This window comes from Ambystoma mexicanum, chromosome 13, assembly GCF_040938575.1.
Source record: "Ambystoma mexicanum isolate Mex_15411 chromosome 13, UKY_AmexF1_1, whole genome shotgun sequence".
Taxonomy (NCBI): Eukaryota; Metazoa; Chordata; class Amphibia; order Caudata; family Ambystomatidae; genus Ambystoma; species Ambystoma mexicanum.
Genome location: NC_090938.1, coordinates 86959079 through 86981675, shown reverse-complemented (window position 1 = coordinate 86981675; position 22597 = coordinate 86959079). Strand labels below are relative to the sequence as shown.

The 22597-nt window shown below is 44.2% G+C and overlaps 1 protein-coding gene across 2 annotated transcripts in view; it reads right to left on the bottom strand.

Annotated features, from left to right (window-relative positions):
* Nucleotides 1-7031: 7031 nt before the first annotated feature.
* LOC138520910 (cytochrome P450 2A5-like) overlaps nucleotides 7032-22597 on the bottom strand; it is a 327470-nt gene continuing 311904 nt past the window's right edge. The window contains exon 9 of one of the 2 annotated variants that reach the window (XM_069633338.1): nucleotides 7032-7580. In XM_069633338.1, the coding sequence (XP_069489439.1) occupies nucleotides 7537-7580 (44 nt within the window). In that variant the 3' untranslated portion in view covers nucleotides 7032-7536. Of the gene's footprint in view, nucleotides 7581-17175; nucleotides 18337-22597 lie in introns of those variants that run through there. The other variant, XM_069633337.1, reaches the window with a different exon arrangement.

Genomic DNA, 22597 nt, shown 5'->3' with positions numbered 1-22597 from the left:
TTTGCAGCAGGGATCGATGAAGAAGGCTCTAGGCAAGGTTTCCCTCATGGCTGAATGCGGTTCTGAGGATTTGGCGCCTTTTCAAGGAGCACAGAAGAAGACAGAAAATCGCGGTTGAATTCTCGTAGTTTTAAAGGTCCAGCACTCTGGTGAGGAGAGGGGACTTTTTCGTGTCTCTGGAGATCCACCAGGATGCCCACGAAGATTCAGCGAGATTCAGAATTCGGAAGACCGTGCACCGCATGATGGCTTGAGGTCCCAGGGTATTGGTGTATTGCAACAACGCAAGGTTGCAGCAACGAGTGGGATGGCCGAAAATGCAGGACTTCTTGAGTCTAGTGGGTCTCACAAGGCTCTGGGTCAGGGTCATCTTTTTCGTTGTCCCCAGGTCGATTGGAAGGAAGGGCTACAGCAGGCTCCAGTTACACAGCAGACTCTCCGGCTGCTGGAAATCGTTTCTGCAGCTTTTCTTTTGTCATCCTCTTCGGTTTAAGTTCCAGTGGTCGACATTACTTCAGCTTCCAGGTTCGCAGTGTTTATCAGGAATTGCAACACAACCTCTGCATTCTCTCCCCGCATTTTACAAGAAGGGGCGGTCTGGTTGTCCAATCAGGACAGCCAGCCCCCATTGGGATTTGTCCCCATTCAAGCAAGGCGTAAGACAAAGGGCTGGGGAGTTTTGGACTCCTCCCTCACTTCCTGCTCTCACAGACAGACTGGAGACTGGGCGGGGAGTCCAGGGGTCTCCCACCGAAGACCAAAATCACACAAAGGAATTTCCCACCCTGAATGTCGGGGGAAGGAACAAGAAACAACGAGAAACACTAAAATGGTGAAAAAAGAAGACAGGGGCCATTTTGGTAAAAATTGACACACTTAGGTCCCTTTATTGCAGCTGTGAACACAGCCCGCGGTAAAGGTGCACCAAATTAAAACAAGGTATCACTGCCACCAGCCATTAAAGGTAAGCTTTTCACTGTAACAGAATTATTACAGTTTAATGTCAAAGGGGATACATTGTATCTCCCCAGCACTCCACATAAGGTGGGGTGTGCTGGTTTCACTTAACAAAATGTAAAAGGGATCCAAAGATCCTTTCTACCCTTGGGAACTGTAGTTCACTCAAGGATAGCACAAGAAAGTTAAAAGGGGAGCCCCAAGGGCAACCCACCAAAAACAGGTACTTATTGCCGATAAGTTGTTAAAGAGCATAACTTTAAAAAGACACTACGGAAAGTCTTAAAAATGATACTCATAAAAAGAGTTAAAGATTATGTGAGTGTATAAAAAGGTTCCCACTCACTGAGGTATTATGGAAAAATATCCCACTAGTAAAGCAAAAAGTTTGGGGGTTGACCCAGGTCAGGAAGATTTACAAGTTCTGTGCAAATCTTACCTAACATGCTCTGAAGACTGAGTACAGTGGCACTAAAAATGAATTACATTGTGGGAGATGTGGTGCTAAAACTCTAAAGGATGAGCTCAGTGGTGCACACAAAATTCGCAGAGAACCAAAGACGAATTATATGAGTTGTGATTCTTACACCCAAAGACTTAATCCAGTGATGTCGAAACAGCGTAGAGAAGCACAGAAAATAGGTTTACTTATTTATTTATTGATCACTTGTTAGGTACTTATACAATTAGCAACAACGGTTTCAATGCGCTCACAGGGCAACAGGGTGGGGCAGGGGAGGTAGACAATGAGATTACAAGATAAATAATTGAATTCAAAGTGTGAATAATGAGGGTAAACGGGAGGGGAGATGAACCTACTATGCTTTGTGAGTGTTCAGAGCGTGCAGGTGCAGGGGGGGTAAGGGATAGGTGATGTGGTGCTCATGGTGAAGTGCTCAGAGAGAGGTTCTGGTAGGAGAAGAGCATAAGTACAACCTCCCGTGGGAAGGGTGAGAAAGTAATTGCAGTAAAAGACAGCGGCTGGGATGACAGATGTGGGGGGTCAGGGACCCAAGAATAAGAATAAGGGCCCAGCATATCAGTCAGGCTACAGTATGATTAGCAAGGAAGAGAGGAGGAAAAGGAAGAGGAGAAGAGAAAGGTCTTGAGGCTTTTTTGGAACTTAAGTAGGTTCTGCTCAAGATGCAGAGGGAGAGGCAGGCTTTTCGACAGGCAGGACCCCAGCGCAGCCAGTGATCGACCACCCGCTCTCTGTTTAGCAAACTGCTTAACACATAGGGAGTTGGTGGTGGAGGAATGAATGAGTCTAGCTAGGGAGTATTTGGTAAGGGATCGTTGAAGATAGTGGTCCCTGGCCCCAGATAGCCTTGTGGATGATACAGAGGGATTTTAATGTAATCATCGCTGAAACCGGTAGCCAGTGAAGGCTTTGTAGGGCAGGAGAGGTACAGTCCCTGGGCTTGAGGCCAAGGATAAGTCTTTCTGCCCTATTCTGAGTTAGCTGGAGGGGTCACAGTGTGGACGAAGGAAGATTAAGAAGGAGGCTTTTGCAATAGTCAAGCCTGGAGAGAACCAGATTATGTGTAACATTGAGTCTCTGGGGGAAGGTGAAGAAGGGTAGAGTTCCTTTGAGAAGGGAGGGCTGAAAGGGGGACTTCTTTACAATATCCTGAATATGAGGGATGAAGGAAAGGGAGAAATCAAAGATGACGCCAAGATTCCTGGCTTCAGAGGAGGGGTGAGGTGAGGGAGAAATCAAAGATGACGCCAAGATTCCTGGCTTCAGAGGAGGGGTGAGGTGGGGTACCATGGAGGAAGGCCAGAGAGAAGGGAAGAAGTATGGAGCAGGACACCCAATAGGGAGAATCTCTGTTTTGCTGGGATGGAGACAGAGGTCATTAGCAATGCACCAGGCCTGGATGGCAGAGAGGTTGTCAGGGATCAAAGAAGGTGCAGGGTGTCAATAGGAAGTTTGAAGAAGAGTTGTGTGCCGTCGGTGTAGCACTGGAATTTGCAAGAGAAGGATGAGATGAGGTGTGCCAGCAGAGAAAGGTATATGTTAAAGAGCCACAACTTACATTCATACTTTCATGCACACCTACATATTGTGGATGCATTTACCAGCACATGTTCATTAATCCTGTACGTTGAATGTTCTGGCAAAGCCATTTTCCTGCCTGTCATAATGTCATGTGGGCTCAGGCTTATGGATTTTGATGGTGTTGACCTAATGGCCATTAGTACCAAAGCGAGTTGCACATCCCAACTGGACCCTGCTTCAACTGCAAATGTTTTCAAAATGTCATTGATTAATCTATTGCAACGTTGCACACCACCGGAAGAAGATTGGCAATAGGAAATATGCAGTTTCCTTTTCACAAAATCTGCCATATCTTGGTCATCAATGAACTAGTAAAATGATTTCCATGTTCTTATTCTATTCTTTGTTGTAAACCAAATCTAGAGAAAATATGATTCACTAGCAATGTGCCCGCTGTTTGGGCACTTCAGTCAGGTGCCGGAATGCACTCCAACCATTTGGGCATTAGACAGGTAACTGTCAGCATACATCCGTTTCTGTTTGCTGATATTTGGACTGGGCCAATGAAATCTATTTGCAAATCTGACCATGGTAGGCTCAGACTTCTCTTCATTAGTCGTGCTCTATGTGTTGGGAAGGCACGCTGACTCTGTACATGCCAAACATCCCAGAGTATACAACTCTACATCTTGGGACAAGTGTAGCCAATAAGCATATTGTTTCAATATTTTCAATGTTTTCTGTGAGCCTGTGGGTCCCACTGTTATTGCATTAAGAGCATGTGCATGTTGTAGCATCAACCCCCAAAATGACAAAGGGACCACCCACTGGATTTGATCTGACATGGATTCCCGAACCATCAGTCCATCTCATAATTGAATTATCTTTTTTGTTCTTTGACAGCACCCTCAACTCTTCTATCCGTTTGCAGTCCTCCTCTGTGAAAGGATTTAGCTCGGCATCTTACAAATGCTTGTTGAACAGACCTAAAATGGGGTCTTCTTTTTGTGCCTTTACCAAGTCCTGGTCAGGGGGTTCAAAACTACATTGCGACACAGGCTTATCACTTGCCCCCCGGAGACTTGGACCACACTACTGAATCCAGCTAGACTTCACCATGCAGGTGTTCAATAGGAAATAATTCCCCTATCACTGCCCCAATCTTGGCTAACCAATCTGCTTTGTTATTCCTCCATTTTTCATCACATGGTATTTTCAGATGGCCTTGTATCTTCCTCCAGTGAATGATCATATCATTTTATGAAACAAGCTTATCAAAGGTCTGAACCAGTTTTCCATGTTTGAGTGGCTTTTTGTTCTTTGTGACCTTTCATCTCAGCTAACCCCCAGTAAGTATTACACAACCCTGAACTCCTTCAATTTTCTTTCTTTTTTCTTCCTTCTTCTTCCACCCAATCTGTCTCTGGCCAAACCTTTTCTTTCTTCCTTCTCCTGCCTATTACCTATTCTTTATTCACCTTCCCCTGCCTATATTTTCATGAAGAAAGCATATGGTTTCACCACCCATTTTCATATATTCTGGCGTGAGGTCATCAATCAATAAAACACCTCCCCTTTTAGCAAACACAACAGTAATTCTCCAAAACCCTTTCTGTTTTCCCACATTAACCTTTAAACAGCTCTCTTTCTCCAGCCAGGGTGAATGTGCAACATTTTGTATCCTGACATCCTGTACAAAAAAAGGAATGTTGTGGTTGCAAGAATGCATTCTGCTGTCTCATTGCCCTGAGGTCCACATTCATCAGACTGCAGAACAACTTTAAATGTGTGCATTTATTTTCTAAGCCAACATCACAGTGTGAATGCACCTGTACCCCATCTTATAGCCGGGTATGGCCTATCAAATCCCAGCCTAATTACTAATAGCCACTAGTATTCATTTTGTTAAGGTTAGTCATAAGTCAGATTAGTAATTAGTAATGTTTATTGTTAGTAGCCTTCACTACGCTGTGCTGAGCTAACTCCCAAATCATGCCTCACAACAGCACTAAGTCATACACCTAGCACGACATTAGCAACATTTTTGAATAGTGCGTCTTACCACAATTGAAGTCAGTGGCACTGCTAAAATTAGTGCACGGTTGAAATGTGTGCACTAATTATCCCTGAACAAATGCTGAATGTCCTGTGCCAATGTGATGCACCGATAGCCGGCTGCAATATCCAATGTGGCGCAGACCTTTCACCACTTTTTCTGTGCAAGGTCATGGTCAGTGAAAGCTAGTGGACACCTTATGATGGGAACCGCCTGGTGAATCTCTCTTAGTCCTAATATTATTTCCAGACTCTTGAAAATCTGTATTAATGATTCTAAATAAGCTTTTTGTAGCCTGCATTATTAGACAGAAACAGGTTTGACATTATAACCCTCTTGACGTGGTCACGTGAAAATCTGTGTGACTATTATATATGCATCGTGGATGAACATATGTTGAACTCTACAAATATTTAACTAAATTCCACTCTCTCTGAATCATTTGAACAGGCGTCTGCTACTTGGATCGGTGGCTGGAGTGGATGCTGCTGTAATTTAGGTGTGATCTGCAGGTGGCAGGTTGAATCCCAGTAAGACCAACTCAGACTTTCATCCTACCAAGGTCAATAAATGAGTACAAATTTCGGTTGGGATAATAATATGTGTAAATATGTTCTATGTACAGCGCTTAGGCATGAGAGTTATATAGTAACAAATCATTACCATCTATTCCTCCATCAGCTAAGCAAATTACGGGTTGTCTTATAATAGTGGAAAGTCTATATTTTCCACCATCTGAGTGGAGCTGAAGACTTTCTGAATTGTGGACAGTTTTAAGTACCTCAATATCTTTGGTATCGCTTCTTGCAGCATCCCTTCCTCCGGACTCTCATCACCCAAATGTAACAAAGTGGAGTCAAATTGCAGGTGACAAATCACATCCAGAGTTGAAAATGTATACAAGGACTGGACCCAAAAATCCCCTGCTGTACTGGTTTAAAATTGATGTAAATGACCAAACCTGACTTCATGGGGACAAACCCCCAAAGGTGAATTGCCAATAATAGAGTTTTTGAACTATACAGTATAATGCGATTTCTGAATATCCATGTTGGGGTACTATTGTAATGGGGCAGATGAATGCTCAGGAGATACCTGCTACCTCTACTAGGATGAATATGAGATGTACCGATTCCAGTCCCTACCCCTCTCCCGTATTGTCCAAGTGAGAAAATGTACCAACTGATACAGCTCTACCTCCCAAGAGCCTATAGGTGGACGATGAGACCAACTAAAACCATGAAGTTACTGTTATGAATAAGATAGATGAGGTGACTAGTAGAGTGACAGGTAGTTGTTACTATACACAAAGTACATATAGCAGAGGTGCGTACATTAAACAGGAAGAAAACATGCACTCCACATGAAGAGCACGTACAATAGGATATATATGCATTCAGACATGAAAACTACTAATATAGCATTCATAAGAAATGAATAATATTAACATGATCAATGCTTAAAGTGAATGTAACATGAACGACAAGTGAATATAGCTCGCTGACATTGAAGCAAGAGTGTAATTGGGCACCCATCTTTCAAAAGATGGAAGCTGCAACCTGTCTCAGAATGAGCCCCCTAAGACTCAGGAAACCTCAAAAGGCTGAATCTACAGAAACACATATTTGTTATTTGTGCAGATCTCAGACGGTTGCTGGCAACAGGTGCCAAGGTTGGAGGAAATAAGGGAGGATAGGGAAGACAGAACAAAGGCACAAGATAATGGTTCCTAAGACGAAAGAAGCATACTCCCAGATGAATTAAGGTTCCAGAAAGGCACAAACAGCCATTGATAACCAGGTGCAGTAGAACAGTAAGCCAAAAGACTCCATAAAGAAAAACCCAAGCATGTCCCTAGTGACAAGAGAAAACATGACTCGCATATTAATATTATCTAAAACGTTAATAAATAGAATTAAATCCACTCTAAAATGCGAGCTTAATTTCTTCACAACACTAATAAGGGGTCAGATCATTACTGCAGATATTTAGGGACATGTTCATTCAGGTGCATAATACAGGCAAAATACATTGTTTATTTTCTTACTCCTAGGAGGGGGCAGAAGTAGAGACAGCAGAATACAAAATAATCTTAAACACAATGTGCTCCAGCTGTGCAATTCCACAGGGTGCAAATGTGGGTGATAGAATTTCCTAACAATTCATTATTTGTTTTTTTGGTTTGTTTTTTAATGCACAACAGGTGACCCTTGCCACTAGGAGCATGTGAGGCTCTAGCACTACGAGGAAAGCCCATCAGTCCATTTGTAATGTTTTTTTCTCTTTTCTTTTGTTGCTCCATGTCCAGGAACCTCAAGTCCACCTGCTAGGTAGTAGGGCAGTCAACGTATGGGGACAACATTAAGATGAGGGGACATAGGGGTTGGGTAGCACACAATCAGAGGGCTTTTCTTATGTCCCAGCTTCTGAAATGTGGGCTCAGCAATGGACTGGCCGCACAGGCCCTCTTCTTGGCAATAGGCTTTCTTTCTTTGTTGGTGGGCTCGGGTGCATTGGTCATTCACTGTGCATCCCTCTGGTATTTTGTTAAAAGTCCCTTTGCACCTGAAACACAGAGGAAACAGATGAGTTTCTCAAAATGTATATAGATTTTCTTTATCACATCCTATCATTGCCTAGGTAATTGCTACTAACACTTCTCCCTTTTACTTATCTACTTCCCATCTCACATGCCTACTACCCACTCCACTTCTACTCTTAATGTCATTCATTATGTCAGCGCTCTCCTAATTTCTCTGAAGCATTGCCTGTCCCATTTTTTCCTTAACCACATGGGAGAGACCAAGAACAAAACAAAAACGACAACAACATAGTCTTTTTCCAGCACTTGCCATGTCTGTTCTTCTTCCTCTGAGAACATCCCTCAGCTGAATTAATTTGTCCTGCAGAAACCAAATGGCGACAAAAAGTCATACTAAAATAATGGGCAGAATGTTACTCCCCTTTGAATGAACTCTCTCTCTCTTCTCCTGTGCGTGGTGCCTTGGCCTTGCTGCTGTGTGATTTCTTCATGTGATGAGTTGGCAATTTCTGTGCTCTAGGACAATTTGATGGTGATTTCCTTCACGAGATGTCCAAGATGTTTTCCTTTTTCCATTAACGCTGAACTTGTCTTTGGGATTGCTGTGTTTCTTGGCAGGCCTGCATGAGCTGTCTCTTTCTTGGCATGTTTTCCCTGTGTCCATCTTCTTTGTGCTGTGGCATTCCTGCAAACCATAGCTGCTACCCCCCTAACCTTTCTTGATGCTGAAACAAGTGCAGTGATGGATGAGCGCATGAATGTGTTAGATTTGTGTGCACAAGTCTGCCTACCATCTCTGGCACATGCATTTCTGCTGCTTTTCCAAATAAATGTACAGGTTTTATATGCACATTACATTTCAAATCATTAACACATTTGATATTTTCATACAGTTTAACCTATTTCCATTGTGTACACTTCATAAAAAGGATACTTTTCTGTTTGTTGAGGGCCACCTTCCAAGTGCCATGCTCCATCTGTACCTCTTGTCCTGAACAAAAAGGTGTGTTTCACTGAAAATCTTTCTACATCTCCTTCACCTTCTACCTGTTACTTACCTGCGTCTCCTTCTCCTCCCCTAGAGACCAATGTGTGACCTCCCACACTCCTTTCACCTCCTCCAGTACCTACAAGCCATCTCTATCCACCCATCCTTCCCGTTCCCCGTTCAGAATTGCCTACCTCCTCAAGCATTACTCCTACTCTTTACATTGCTATTCTACACCAACAGTGATACATGAAAGAAAGCCATTCCTAAATCTTATGACACATTCAGAGTCCATTAATAATGGACTGTTATAGCACATGTTCGTTGTAACATCAAACTTTGGCCTTTTGGATAGATATGTTGACTCACATAATCATTAATTTTATGTATCATTGTGGTTTTTACTCATTGATTACTTTTAATTACTGTGGAACTACTGATAGGGCTGTTAGAGTTTTAGAATGTATCTGGCACTAGACACCTTACTGGTAATAATTTGAATGCACTATGCACTTTACCAATATCATATCTAAGGCACTATGCACTTTATGTGGTTTACACATTTGCTTATTTGCACAAGCATATTTGCACAGATACTAAATGTCCTGTGTAATTTCAAGCACTTATCTCAACTAGAGCCCTCCTTTTCACAGGTTGAGTCAATTGAATACATATCCATGACACTGACAGCTCGTATAAGGACTTTATATGACAGGCTCAATTACTCAAGGGGTATTATATATATTTCTTTGACACATCGCTGCTGTATGAGCCGTATTTAAGGCTCAAGCAAGCAGATGCCAGCACATTAAGCAAAATTTTGACATACATTATTGTATACCTTTCTGTGCATGGTACCACTTAGATAAGTATATGTTATATACTATGAGATTTATTTGTACATTTCTTAGTATGACTAAGTCATCATATTGTATTCACATATAATATCCAGCTGTCTACATGTTTAGCCATTCCATCTAGAACTTCCAAAATGGCTGACCTAAAAATGCTATAGGAATGTTCAACCTGAATGCCAAGACACTCTGCACGCGTCATAGAGTTGCATGTGTATTTATTGTCCATCATTGTGTCTTTGCTGAACCACGTGATCGAGCGGTCAGAACACAGCGAAACGCGTCGTCCTGTTCCATGATTTTCCCTTTCAGCACATTGCTAATAAAATGTAAGTGCTAATTGGATTTTGCTGTGCTGCTTTCTTGAATTCGCTGAAGAACATTTTATTCTTTGGCTGCTCTGGGAGTACAGTCCACCAGGCTACATGTACTTGCTACAACAGGCTTTTGTCAAGATATATATATATATATATATATGTATATATATATATATATCATAACTACCCCTGAGATTCGCAGTAAAGCGTTTTTATGTACATGCTAGAATCTTATAATGTTGCAAGCATCATGCTAGATAATATAACATTGAATAAGTAGGCCAGCCTTAAAGCGATCTAAATTGTGGTAGGCGTATGTCTAGCTTTTATAAAGCTGCAGCTTATTAATATCCCTCAACATATTCAATGACCAATGGGTGTACATTCCTTCCCTACACGGGTATTTCCCATGCACCAAACACACCGGATACCAGAGCATAGAAATGCTCTTGCTTTTATTTCACATTGAAACATACAAGTTTGATGTTGGGATAAAAAATGGCGGTAATCCCGCTAAATTACCACTGTTTTTGCTGCACCACCAAATTATAAGTTTTGTCGGACACTTGTGTGGTAGCAACACTTTCCCAGTGGCATTTATTCAGTGGGTTTACCACCATACTCGTAATGAGGCCCAATATTATTAATTTCAGGTTTTTAGACTTATTACCCACCAGGGAAGACATATTTGTATCATCAACATTGTATACATTAAAGTAGTGTCAGAGTATATGTTGCACTATTTATGTACATTCACACATCTTGTCAGTGGTGTGCTGACACTCATTGGATCCATGTTGGCCTTATGGAATAGACCCACTTCATACCCTCAGGCCAAGCAGCACCCAATAACCCGATGTTCTTGTCATCACACCCAACCCCAGAGGGTGCCCGGTCCCAAGGCATTCCTATTACCCTCCCCTGACAAGGCGTATAGAACAATTGGCTTGATGGAGCAGGAAAGTGTTTGGTTCAAGCTGCCTGTAACTGTGTACAAGCAAAGCCACATGCAATGTAGTCCATATTCTGGTTCCCTTTGGGATGCATCCAGTGAGGTGACAGAACACCTGCCTCTAGACATGCACACACTCCTGTCCTGCTGCATCTGTTGCATATTGGAATGGAGATCTCAAAGTAGATTCTTCAGGTTGCCGGGTCATCACAGATAACGTGGCAAGGTCCATGAAGACAGAGGCTGTTGGACAATGTCCCTGGTGGATTAGGAGGGTGAAGTTCTCCCAGAATGTGCATGTGAAGATATTGACATGCTGTTTGATATGTGACAGTCCAACAGACAAAAGTCATAAAAATAAGTCAATGCCTCTAGGGTAACTGCACAATCCCTAGGACTGCATGTACCCTCCACCTCATCTTCTGTGGCCGGACACTGTCACTAAAGTGTCTTCTCTCCGACGAGATGGGGATCTGGTCAGGGCCAGCAGACACAACACCAGCATGGAAGATGATATATCTATCCTCCAAAACCTTGCATGCACCTAGCTGAAAATCCTCTTTCATATATTCTTGTCTTCACTCTCCTTTTTGGAGCATGATACGCCGTCATTACAATGAATAGTGGCCATACCACGAGGCCCCTGGGCCTTCCGATTGTAACCAAGGACTAGCACCTTCTATTGCTATGCAGCTACCCCCTCCATTCTCAAGCCCCCTCCAAGGCCACTCCTCTTAGAAGAGATCTCTCAGTTGCTATGTAAGGGAATGTGGGGCAGGAAAGACCTAGGGCCTCATTACAAGTGAGCCTGTAAGGGGTTAACGGTGCCGGTAAAAGACGGCGCTGTTAACCCCGTACCGCCTCATTACAAGGTTACCTCATGGGACCCACTCTGGACGTCTGGTAAAACCAGACGTCCTTTGCGGGTCCCGGGAGGGGACCAGCATGCTAACAACGGGCCTGTCATTAACAGGCCTATTGTTAGCATGCTACCCATTCCCATTGAGCCCTAAGGGGACTCAAATGGGAATGGGGATGGTCCGGGTCTGGGTTCCCTGAATGGGGAAATACCGGGCCCTCCAAAGTCGGAATGGCCCGGTATTTCCCCAATCAGGGACCACGGACTCAAACCCAAGTTTGGAGGCAACCATGTCCTTATAAAGGGCATGGCTACCTCCAAACTCGTAATGAGGCCCCTATTGTCCTAACCACGTCCTCATACTGGCAATAGATTCCTAATTAAACTTCTCTGGATGAGTTGTGATGCATTTCCAGTTTGTACAGGCCTTGGGTTTGCAAGATTAACATGTCTCCTTACATGTGTAGGATTCACCCTTTCATGTCCCTATGCACACAATTTCCATGTACCTTTGTTTTCAAGTAGGAATGTCTTGTTACCAGTTTCCAGTACTACAATGTGCCTTTACGTCGGCCCCTCAAGTGATTTAAGGAAGGCCACGGTGGTGGTGACCTCCCTTTGCAGAGGCATGGCACACGCCTTTCCTTACCTTGGTGACTGTTGTTCAGTGCAGTCTGCGATGTGTAGTAGGGCATGGATTTCCCTCCCTCAGTGAGAGTAGAAAACATTCCAACTACAGAAGCATCCTTCTCACCAAACGCAAACATCTCATCTGGGATTTTCCAAGCGACCCTGTCAAGCTTCCAGGAATTCAGTTGGGTCCTCACGAGTATTTCCAGAAAGCATATGCTTAAAGTGCAATGGATAGGCGTTGGTACCTGATGTCGTAGGTACTTTGAACCCTATCTGTGGGAAGTGCTATGTTGGTTTTGCAGACACATAGAAATGCTGTGAGTGCAAAGGAGTACAGGAAAGAACTGTTTGTGTTTTATGTTTAGGTTGGTCTGTTTTGGGATTCTCTGTCTAGGCTACTGGCCTGATTCAACATGATGCCCTCCACATCACTCTGGGTCCAACTTTGTGAGATTAGAGATGTACACACTCCCCTAGGACTCGTGGCACTGTGCACGGTTCAGTTTGCATTTCAACTTTATTTTACCTTCTGAAGCAGTCAGTGGCTTCCAACCTCTGCTCGCTGAGCCACACACCTGAAAAATTCCAGGGAGAGGTTGACATTGATCATCAGCACGAAGCTACTTTAAGTCTGTACACTACATACTCCTGCGACACAGCCCGGGCCACAGTCTTCGCAGATTCACACGATAAAGAAGGTTTGAGGCGACGTGCAGGATTGAGTTTCTGGCACTGGTTCCTCACCCGCAGGTTGGCGCTACTGAGTTACAGGGCTATCAGATGGAGTGCTTGGAACAAGAAGCAGCAGCTCAGTGATATTACCCCAGGCTTAAGAGAGCCTGCTAACAGAGACCTAACTTTGCAAATTCGATAGAAGCCCAGGAAAAGGACACAGTCATTAATATATTTACTTAGTGGTCAGTTAGTTATTTAGTGTATGTTTAAGGAAAAGTTAGTTGATTTTATGAAAAAGATAATTCAGGAAGCAGAAGTCTATCCCTTGTTTTCAATTAAATCAGGGACAGGAACTTTCTCAGCCCACCTACTATACATAAAGTTGAAGATTTGATTTGAGTTCCTGGCAAAGGAGAGTGGCTCAAACCAGAAGAGAAAAATTGGTAAAACAGTAACCAGTACTGAGCAGAGATGAAGAAATCTAAAGATGTAGCACTCAACAGGGTAGAGCTCTGGGTAATTACGGTGTAGAGAGAACATGTTTTCACTGCTGTCATTCCTTTTCTCCCTTGGGAAGTCTTGAAAACCACAGATTATGGATTCATACTTTTTTCCATTTCCCACTTCTCGCAGTGGCTTGTGTGCCAAGAGTATAGTGGCCCTGTTGGGCACACAGTAGCGCAGAAGGATGTGTGGGGAAGAACAGCAACTAAGGAAGCACAGAGCTACAGCCTTGGAATTTTCTAGGGCTGATGATTCTTGTATCTTCAAAGTTCAGGATGCAAGGGGGTGCATGCGGTTGCTTGCTGCATTTGTCTCTGTGGAGTGAGTGGGACCTTTTGATAGGGTACATGAGAGGCATTATCAGGACCACCCAAGTGGTCTGTAAGAACAGCTTTGGTGAACATCCACAACCACACAGTCTATTCCCTCAGAAGCCACTGGCATTCCTCTTTGATGGATAGATGGATAAGGATCTCAGCTGCTGGATTTGTCAGTGATAGTTCTTTGTGAATGCCTGGGAAGTCCCTCTACATCAATGTGTTAGAAGTCAGGTATATTCATCTAGCAGTGCAGTTATTTTTACCATAAATCAAAGGTTTGGCTATGTTCACCGTGATTGAACTTCCACCTCAAAGTGTGCAGGGAATCCATGCATCTCTTGATCTATGCAGACAATGACAAAAAGTGACAGGGGCAACACTTAATGCAAATGAATATAGTTGTCACTCAGGGGGCTTACAAGTGTCCAGGAGCAAAGCAGACAGCGAAAGTCATGGACTGTAGGAATAAGTAGAGTGAACTTCAACTATGCAAAAGTGTAAAAGTTTAGCAGCACCTCAGACTCCTATAGAAGGTATATGCCAGTGGACAAAGGTTGCTGGTGTTGCAGCCTAGGTGTGTGTCTTGGCGCTGATGTGAGACACTGAGGAGAATCATCACAAACCAAAGAAGGGGTGATTTGGGGTTTAACAATGTACACTGTAGTGTAGTGTAGGGACTAACACTTAACCTGACTAATATTAATCCACTAATCTTAACAAACTAAACTATTAGTAATGAATATTGGATTCAGGCCATAGCCCAGATACAGGCTGGGGGTGCATGAACCTGCACCACAACGTTGGATTAGAGAAAATAAGTGCACAAATTAAAAGTTGTTCTGCAGTGTAGTAGAGCACAATGAGACAGGAAAATACATTTGCAAGAATAGCCTTTTGTTCATTCCGGAAACAACGGAGGATGCTGGAATAAAAAATGTTGCATGTGTCATCCAGGTTGGAGAACCAACTCTGTACAAAGGTGACTGTTTAGAAGCAGGAATTGTTTTGGAAAGTTACTGGGTATTGGCAAAATAAGGGAGGTGTTTGATTGATTGATGACATCATGGAAGGAGGCAGGAAAGGTGGTAAAATGATATGGATTGTGTAGGAAAAGGGGGCTGGAAGCTAAGGAAAGACTTAAAAAGAGCTGAGAAGGGGTAAAAAAAAAGATCAGAGGCGAGCAGAGAAGGAGAGAAAGCCAAGATCGAAAGAAGGCTGCAAGGATAGCTGTGTTGAGTCAGTCTGGAGAAAGGAGGGAAGGCCTGCGCAATTCAAGACTGAGCTGGCATCTGACAATGGGTGAAAGATAGCCATTTTGACCAAAAGCATTTCCCATGCAAGCTGAATCCGCTGGTGAGTATTAGTTAATTGCAAATGTGATCAAACAAGGTAATTAGGATAAGCCTGGTCTCAGTCGGCAGGTGCTAATCTGTTTTCAATGCATTTTGTTTCTAATGCGAAAGGATAGATTTCACAGAGGTGCTAAGGTTTTTCTATTGTGGCTGCTGAGGCCAACTGCTTGTCTCCTGCCAAATGCTGATGTATAAATAGTCTTGCTAAAAGAAAAGATAAATATTTGTTGTGGGAGTGAATGTGTGAAGAGGGGCATCAAAGTGTGTCTGCGTCACTGAACTGACCGTGAATATATTTCCCATTTCATCATCTGTCCAGAAACAGTAAATGGCAAATATGGCTGAATACCCTGAAAAATATAGTGTGCTTTCTCTCAATGTAAAATGTGTAAATGTGAAATTACATGCATTTATCTTATTTCTTCTTTTTCCTATGATTACAATAGTCACATCTAGGTGGTACATTACTTTTATTCTCTTGCATGCAGACATTCTATGGCCTGGTACATTTTGCATATACAATAAAGAACCCGATTTGTTGGCATGACAACTGCTCTAAGATTTGGTGTGCTTAGGTAATACAAAGTCTGATATTGTCATAGCCAAAGCGTCCGAGGCAAAATCCTGAGCTAATTTCCCATGTTTTAGCAAACATACAATCAGAAATACATTATGCACATTGTTGCATGCTCCTGCAGATAGTGCACATTACATAGACATATAAAAACCTGACAGTACCCAGTCCCACTAGTGCCCTTAGTAAAGAAGGAGCATAAAAGGGACAGGAACTTTAAGGAAGTGCAGGTGTTTTGTCTCCTAGCCTAGGAGGGCCTATGTATTCAAGCAAGTAGGGATAACCAACAGCAAGGCCTGGATGGTCAATTGCCTTCAGGCTAAGAAGGCCAACATGTTGTCAAATACAGAAAGGCCAATGTGCCTTCCATCGCATAGGGATCAGGGCACCTTCAAGACAAAGTATATTGAGGAAGATATGAAGGGGAAGTGGAAACAGGTGTATGGTTTGCTAAGAGTAATTCATAAGAGCCTGTTGCAGATGCACCTTATATGACTGAAGGTGTCATTAAGAACAAAGCATTTATGTGGTAGCATAATATAAGCTATGTCAGGTATCTGTGAGGGCCTTCACTATACATAGGCATCAACTGACATCAGAGAAGGCGTCATCAACTGACATCAGAGATGACACATGACTATGGCTTATTTTCTTATGGTTGGTTTTTGAATGTGGTTTGGTTTATTGTCATTGGGCCTCATTACAAGTCTTCCGGTCTGTTGACAATGGTGCCAGTAAGCTACCGGCACTGTTGTTACTGAACCGGCAAACTACGAGTTCTGCTCGCAGGTGCCTTTCCACCCGCTAGGGCTGACCTGGCGGACGACCGGGCCCCCGCGAGCAGACCTCGACAGATGCATCTCAACAGATTCATGAATGGTGCCGGTGCATCTGGCCTGCCCATTCCCATTGAGTCCAAGGGACTCAAATGGGAATGGGGAGTAATAATTACCGGCATCCGGCAATGGGGATTTACCAGGTCTGCCGGGGCTGTATTGCCCCGGTAAATCCCCATTGCTGGGTGCCGGTAAATTCATGACTCCGGTGGGCACGGCTACCGCCAGGGTCATAATGACCCCCATTGTCAGAGGCATCAAGTTAGAATCTGTAGTTGTTACAGATGGAGCATGTAGTGTATTTTTCACGCCATAGTAGGGCACGCAATACTTGCCTAAGAAAAGGATTGGGTGAAGGTGCACCAAGAGCTTGTCCTTCCAGAGTTGATTTTTTATTGCAGTGGTATAAGTGATGGAGAGGTCACCTATGGTCCTCGAATATCGAATTGATGAGGGCGTATATCATGCTAAAACATTCTGCTGACTAATTGCTCCCTTTTAAAATTCCAACCTCAGACATTTGTGGTCTAGAATTATTCAGTCCTCGTGCCACATCCCCACAGACTTTAGCCCATCATTTATACAAAAGAACCCAAAAAAGGCCTATCAGGCTGGATAAACGACCTTTTCTGGAACTTTGCTGCTAAAGCAATGTTGCATCCTTTTATAGTTAAAAAATGGGTAGGTTACTTCATGGATGAAAAAAGGTCTCAAGGAAGGAACTTGTCGCTTCTCACATGATAACTATCATCAATCAATGTATTGATATTTTATTATGTTTTTCATTGCAGGCAAAATATGTGAATCCATTGTACAATCTTATTATTGGCTTCACCAGCACAAATAATTACAGCATGGAAAATTAAACACATTGATACTACAGTAAGTACCCGACCACCAATATGTATACCATAAGCTCTATTTTACAAAGGAAGTGAAAACAGTGAGTGCCACCTACAGAGTAGGAGGCGAGAGGATAACAAAGGTTGAGATTAACACATACAGATGACAAAACCCAAACACTCAAACCGTGATTAATGTACAAATACTTTGCATCTTTAAAGGCAATACAATTTCAATAAATGTCATTATAGTTTGTTCATTTTTATCAACTTGCTTTCTGAGTATGACAGCTTGGCTCTCAATTTCTTCTTTTATCATTGGCCAGTGCTTAGTATATGAGCAGCGTGTGATGGGATGGAGGTATCAAGCCACTCTGTAAGATACCTCCTATTTTCCAATGAATCCCCAATATCCTCAAGTGTTTGTAAGATACTCCTAGACCACCAAGTTGCTTTTTGTCGGGGTGGGTTTCCATTTTGTCTCGGCATGATTTCATAAACGAGAAGGGTGCCTTTTTATTTTTCAATTTATGTAGGGGCTTCAACAAATTTAGCTGGTACCCAATTTCCAACTATGCATTCATATTTGTTAGACTACATCAAATGCTTCCAGTTGTTTGAATAAGATTTGAGAGATTATTTTCCCTGATAGCATGCAAGGAAAGCAAAATCTACCATAATACATTTTGCATTGAAAAATGCAAAATGTATTGCAATGGTTAAGGGACACACATGAACAGTATGACAAATCAAAAGAGATAGAAGCCAGTCCTGGTGTCAGATGTTCCAATATTACAAAGAAGAATAAGAAATGTTATGACATATACGTTCTTCCAACTTCATTTGAGGATGTGATTTTCTTCTTTGCGGTGTCAGATACTCAGAAGGTTGCTATCGAAGAAGTGCTTGGAGTTCATAAATTGCTGGTATGTTCACCAAACCACTCAATCTCGGCTTAATGTCGATGTCCTTTGGATCGCAAGTAGGTTTAAGGTTAAAGTTCTGCAGGATGGTGGTAATGTATATAAAGAGCTCCATCCGAGCTAAGCCATCTCCCAGGCAAATCCGTTTCCCTAGAACAAGGAGAAGGACATGTCACTGTAAGTGTTCATCTCTCTTGTTGCAAAATATATACTGAGAAATTATACAATGAAATGTACACCTCAAAAACTTAGGTGCATTTTTAAGCATGACTGAATAGTATGGGCCTCATTATGGCCATGGAGGTTGCCATGCCGCTATTTGCGGCATGGCTATCCCCATTCCAGGTACTGGGTCCGTGTTCCCTGAATGCGGAAATACCGGACCATTCCGACCTTGTAGAGCCTGGTATTTCCCCATTCAGGGAACCCGGACCCGGTACATCCCCATTCCCATTCGAGCCCCCATTGGGATCAATGGGAATGGGGAGGATGCAAACAATGGGCCCGTCAATATTGGGCCGGTTGTTTGAATCCTGGTCTGCTCACAGGACCCGTTAAGGTCGCCTGGTCTAACTAGTTGACCCTACCGGGTCCCGCGAGTGAACCTCATAATCAGGCGGTAAGAGGTTAACAGGGCCAGCAGCTCTACTGGACCCGTTAACCCCCTATCGCCAGGGTCGTAATGAGGCCCCATGTCTTGGGAAGGGGCACAAAGGGGCAACTAATAAAACAGCTGTCTCGTGTTTTGCTTTCTTCATTTTTTAAATTATTACTTTATTAAGTCTTTGGCCCTCATTACGACCCTGGCGGAAATCGAAAAACGATGGCGGAAATGCAATACCGCCATCGAATACCGCCCGTTGCGATTATGACCCGTCACCGTAAAGTACGATGCCATTAGCGACACCGTAGTGAACGCCAACGCTAACTGCACCAAGTACGCGCACGCGCGCACTGCGAAACCGTAATTACCACCATGGCGCAACGGTACGGGAATTCTGACCCTAGCGGACATGTACCTAACGCCATCAAGCATGGCGGAAAGTACCATTCCGCCATGGCGAGAAGTACGGCATCGCAAACCAACCGTAAAAGGCCTTACTGAGTGCCTGTACACCACTCCCTGGCCACATTGCACAACTCCTCGTAGGTGCAATGAAGTCACACAATGCAACCAGTGAAATGTACAAGTCACCCATGCATGCCAACGAACAAATGAATGTAGGGGCTCCAAGTGCCTTGTGAGTGGCCATCCATATTAGTCATGGCACCATTGCCGTACTGATGCAGCACAGGCATGTGAAGCTCCAAGTACAGCAACATGAACTGAAAACTGAGACAAACAAAAACAGGCCCCCCATCGCTTGACACCAGTGCAAGGCAACATACAAAGCAGTATCCTGAGTGAGACTGCACCAGCCCTGTACTCGGGCCAGTAAACAAACCAACCAGCAGCATAAGCATGTACCACACAAGTTGGCAGAGTGACTGAGCAGCCAGGCACATCTCAAGAGGGGCCAATGGGAGCAGCAGGGCACAGATGGCACGAATACAGAAGCCATTCCAATGGACATGACCTCAGTCTCCCTCAAAGAAACGCACGCAAACACAGGCACCTGTGACCAGCCATATTCTGAAAATCACATCATTCCACCAATCCACCTGGCTGACCGGCATCTGTTACACAAAAGCCAATCCCCCTCCCATGAGCATGACATCATTAAAACAGTCATAATGGCAGCCCCTATCCCTGACCTTACTGGCCTTCGTAGGCAAACGCGCCCAGTACAGTACCACGCAACTATGCTCAGAAGGTCGAACCCAAAGCAGATCTCCTCACAATACATCGCTCCCCAAATAGGAATATGCTACATTACTTGCAAAGAATAACGCTACAAGGTCAATATCATGATCAAAATTTAATGCACAACAAAATCACCCGGGCCATACAGCTATTAGGTCATGAACTCCAAATCATATCTCATAATTGTGGGCTGCATCCGCAATAAATGACCAGCTTCTTCTTGTGTGACGCCCTGTTCCTCCATGGTACACAGGGGCTACATCCACGGTCAAAAAGGCAACATGGAAGCGCCTAGAACCGCAGGGCCGTCCCATTAGGTAGGCACTAGTCCAGCTGAAAGCTCGAAATGTTGCTCCTAGCCACTAGTACTGCGTAAGGGCATGTGGGCCATTGGCGATCGTCCCATAAGATCGTAATGGTGCTCCACTGATTAACACGAAGCAGCAGGTGTCGGGAGTAAAAGCCATCTGCAGGAGTGGCATACAGATGGCAGCGGCAAAAGGGGAGGAGATACCTGTCACCCAAATGAAACGAAAAAGAATAGTATGGGCATCTGAACTCCATTTGAATTACTCACTTCAAAGATCACACTAAATCCACAGCCATATGCATGCTAGCCCACTCAAAAGGATTATTCGCACCCAATAATCACTTGCGAATCATAACCATATAAATCGAGGTGAAAACACTATTACAAACGAGTGTTTGTGTGCATGCGTCTGTTAAAACAGAATCCATTAGATGGGATTAGTAACGTGCATAGACACAAGTGTTTAAAGGCGTGTCGAGACAGGGAGGGTTCAACAAGGGCAGATAGACGATGGTCCCACTATGGCAGCCCTGCATCACATAGCGCAGAGGAAGTAGATAGATGCCAAAAAGCCATGTACATGGCAGACTCTCTATTAAATCATCTGTCCATGCATCCATACATCATTCCCTCATCCCGGTATAAAAACGCCTGATTATTTACTCACATCACATTAGAAATTTCCATTGAATCTGTGCTAAATGCAGTCTGCAAAATCCTCTGTGCTCCAGGCCGGAATTCTAGTGTTGTGAAGTAACATGTATTTGGGAACGTCCTGCCTTATCCTCCACTACGCTATTGCGCATCCCATACTATTCATATCAATCATTGCATTCTCGGCATGGCCCCTGTCCCAAGGACATTAAACAATAGAACTTTCTATCTGCAGTCAGACCTGTGGGCGTCTCCTCGCCGCTAGCTGGAAACCGAAAGCGCTGTCCTTCGAATTCCTCATTTGCAACATCACGTCGGAAAGGCATCTGTGACCGCTTGAAATCACAAATCCATCCATTTAGTGCGGCAGTGTGTGAAAATGGCAACTGGCTACACTCACAAATGGGACGCCCCGCCCGTCGGTGAACCGCGGTACAGCGCTGCATGAGGGTCCACCGTTAATCGAGTACTACATTCCAGGGACCCTTCACAAGTATGTTCCCGACTGCAAAGATAGTATGTGAAACAATGGGAGCATAGCAGATTCAACATATGAAGCAAGATCTCACTGCCATCGGGATGAAATACATGATATTAATAGCAAGATGCCATGCGTCGATTAGCAGCGTTGTGTGCGGGACGTGCTCGCCCAAAGGGGATTGCAGCTTGCACAGGTTGAATGAATCACCACAGGTGGAGGCTATACAGCTTGGAAACACATAAATTGCACACCCAACCCCCTCCCACAACCACACCCACTCCAAAATGCTACCGGCAGGACTTGCGATGTTGGCCCTGGGGGACCTGATAGCACTGCAAGTACTCCAACTTCAAGAAGAAGACGAACACCAACTACTACAACGACCGGCCGCACAGAGGAGACGCAGGAGGAGAAGGAGGGCAAGGCAGGGCCAGCAAGGCCCACCAGCACCGCCACTACCACCACGCAGGCAGCCCGCAATCCCACGCCTCCGAGCACATCCGTTCAACCTCACTGATGAGCAGATCCACACCCTCTACCGTTTGGACCGGGACACCATAACCGCCATTGTGGACATGACACACGCTGACCTTATCAGCATGATAGATAGCCCAACCGCCATCCACCCCTACTGAAGGTGGTGTCTGTACTCCACTTCCTGGCCACAGGCACCTACCAGCACACAGTCGGACAGTTGCATGGCATTTCACAGCCACTCTTGTCACGGACACTATTGCAAGTGCTCGATGCCCTCCTGAAGCACGCAGACGACTACATCTCTCTACCACGCTCGGAGCAGGAAATTACGAACACAAAAGTGGGATTCCATGCACTTGTCGGCATACCGGGTTGCATTGGTGCCATCGACTGCACCCATGTGGAATTGGTTGTCCCACATGCCATGGAGGCCCAGTACCGCAACCGAAAACAATATCATTCTCTTAATGTACAAATGGTGTGTGACTCAAACCGGATCATCACACATTGTTGTGCCCGATTTCCTGGATCAACCCATGATTCCATGGTCTTACGGAACTCTACAATACCACGCTACATGGAGCGACATGCAGGGAACAGATCCTGGCTACTCGGTGAGTCTCTTTTCATGCATGATAATGTGGGGTATGTGATGCGGCAATGACCTGCCAGGAAAGGGGGGGTG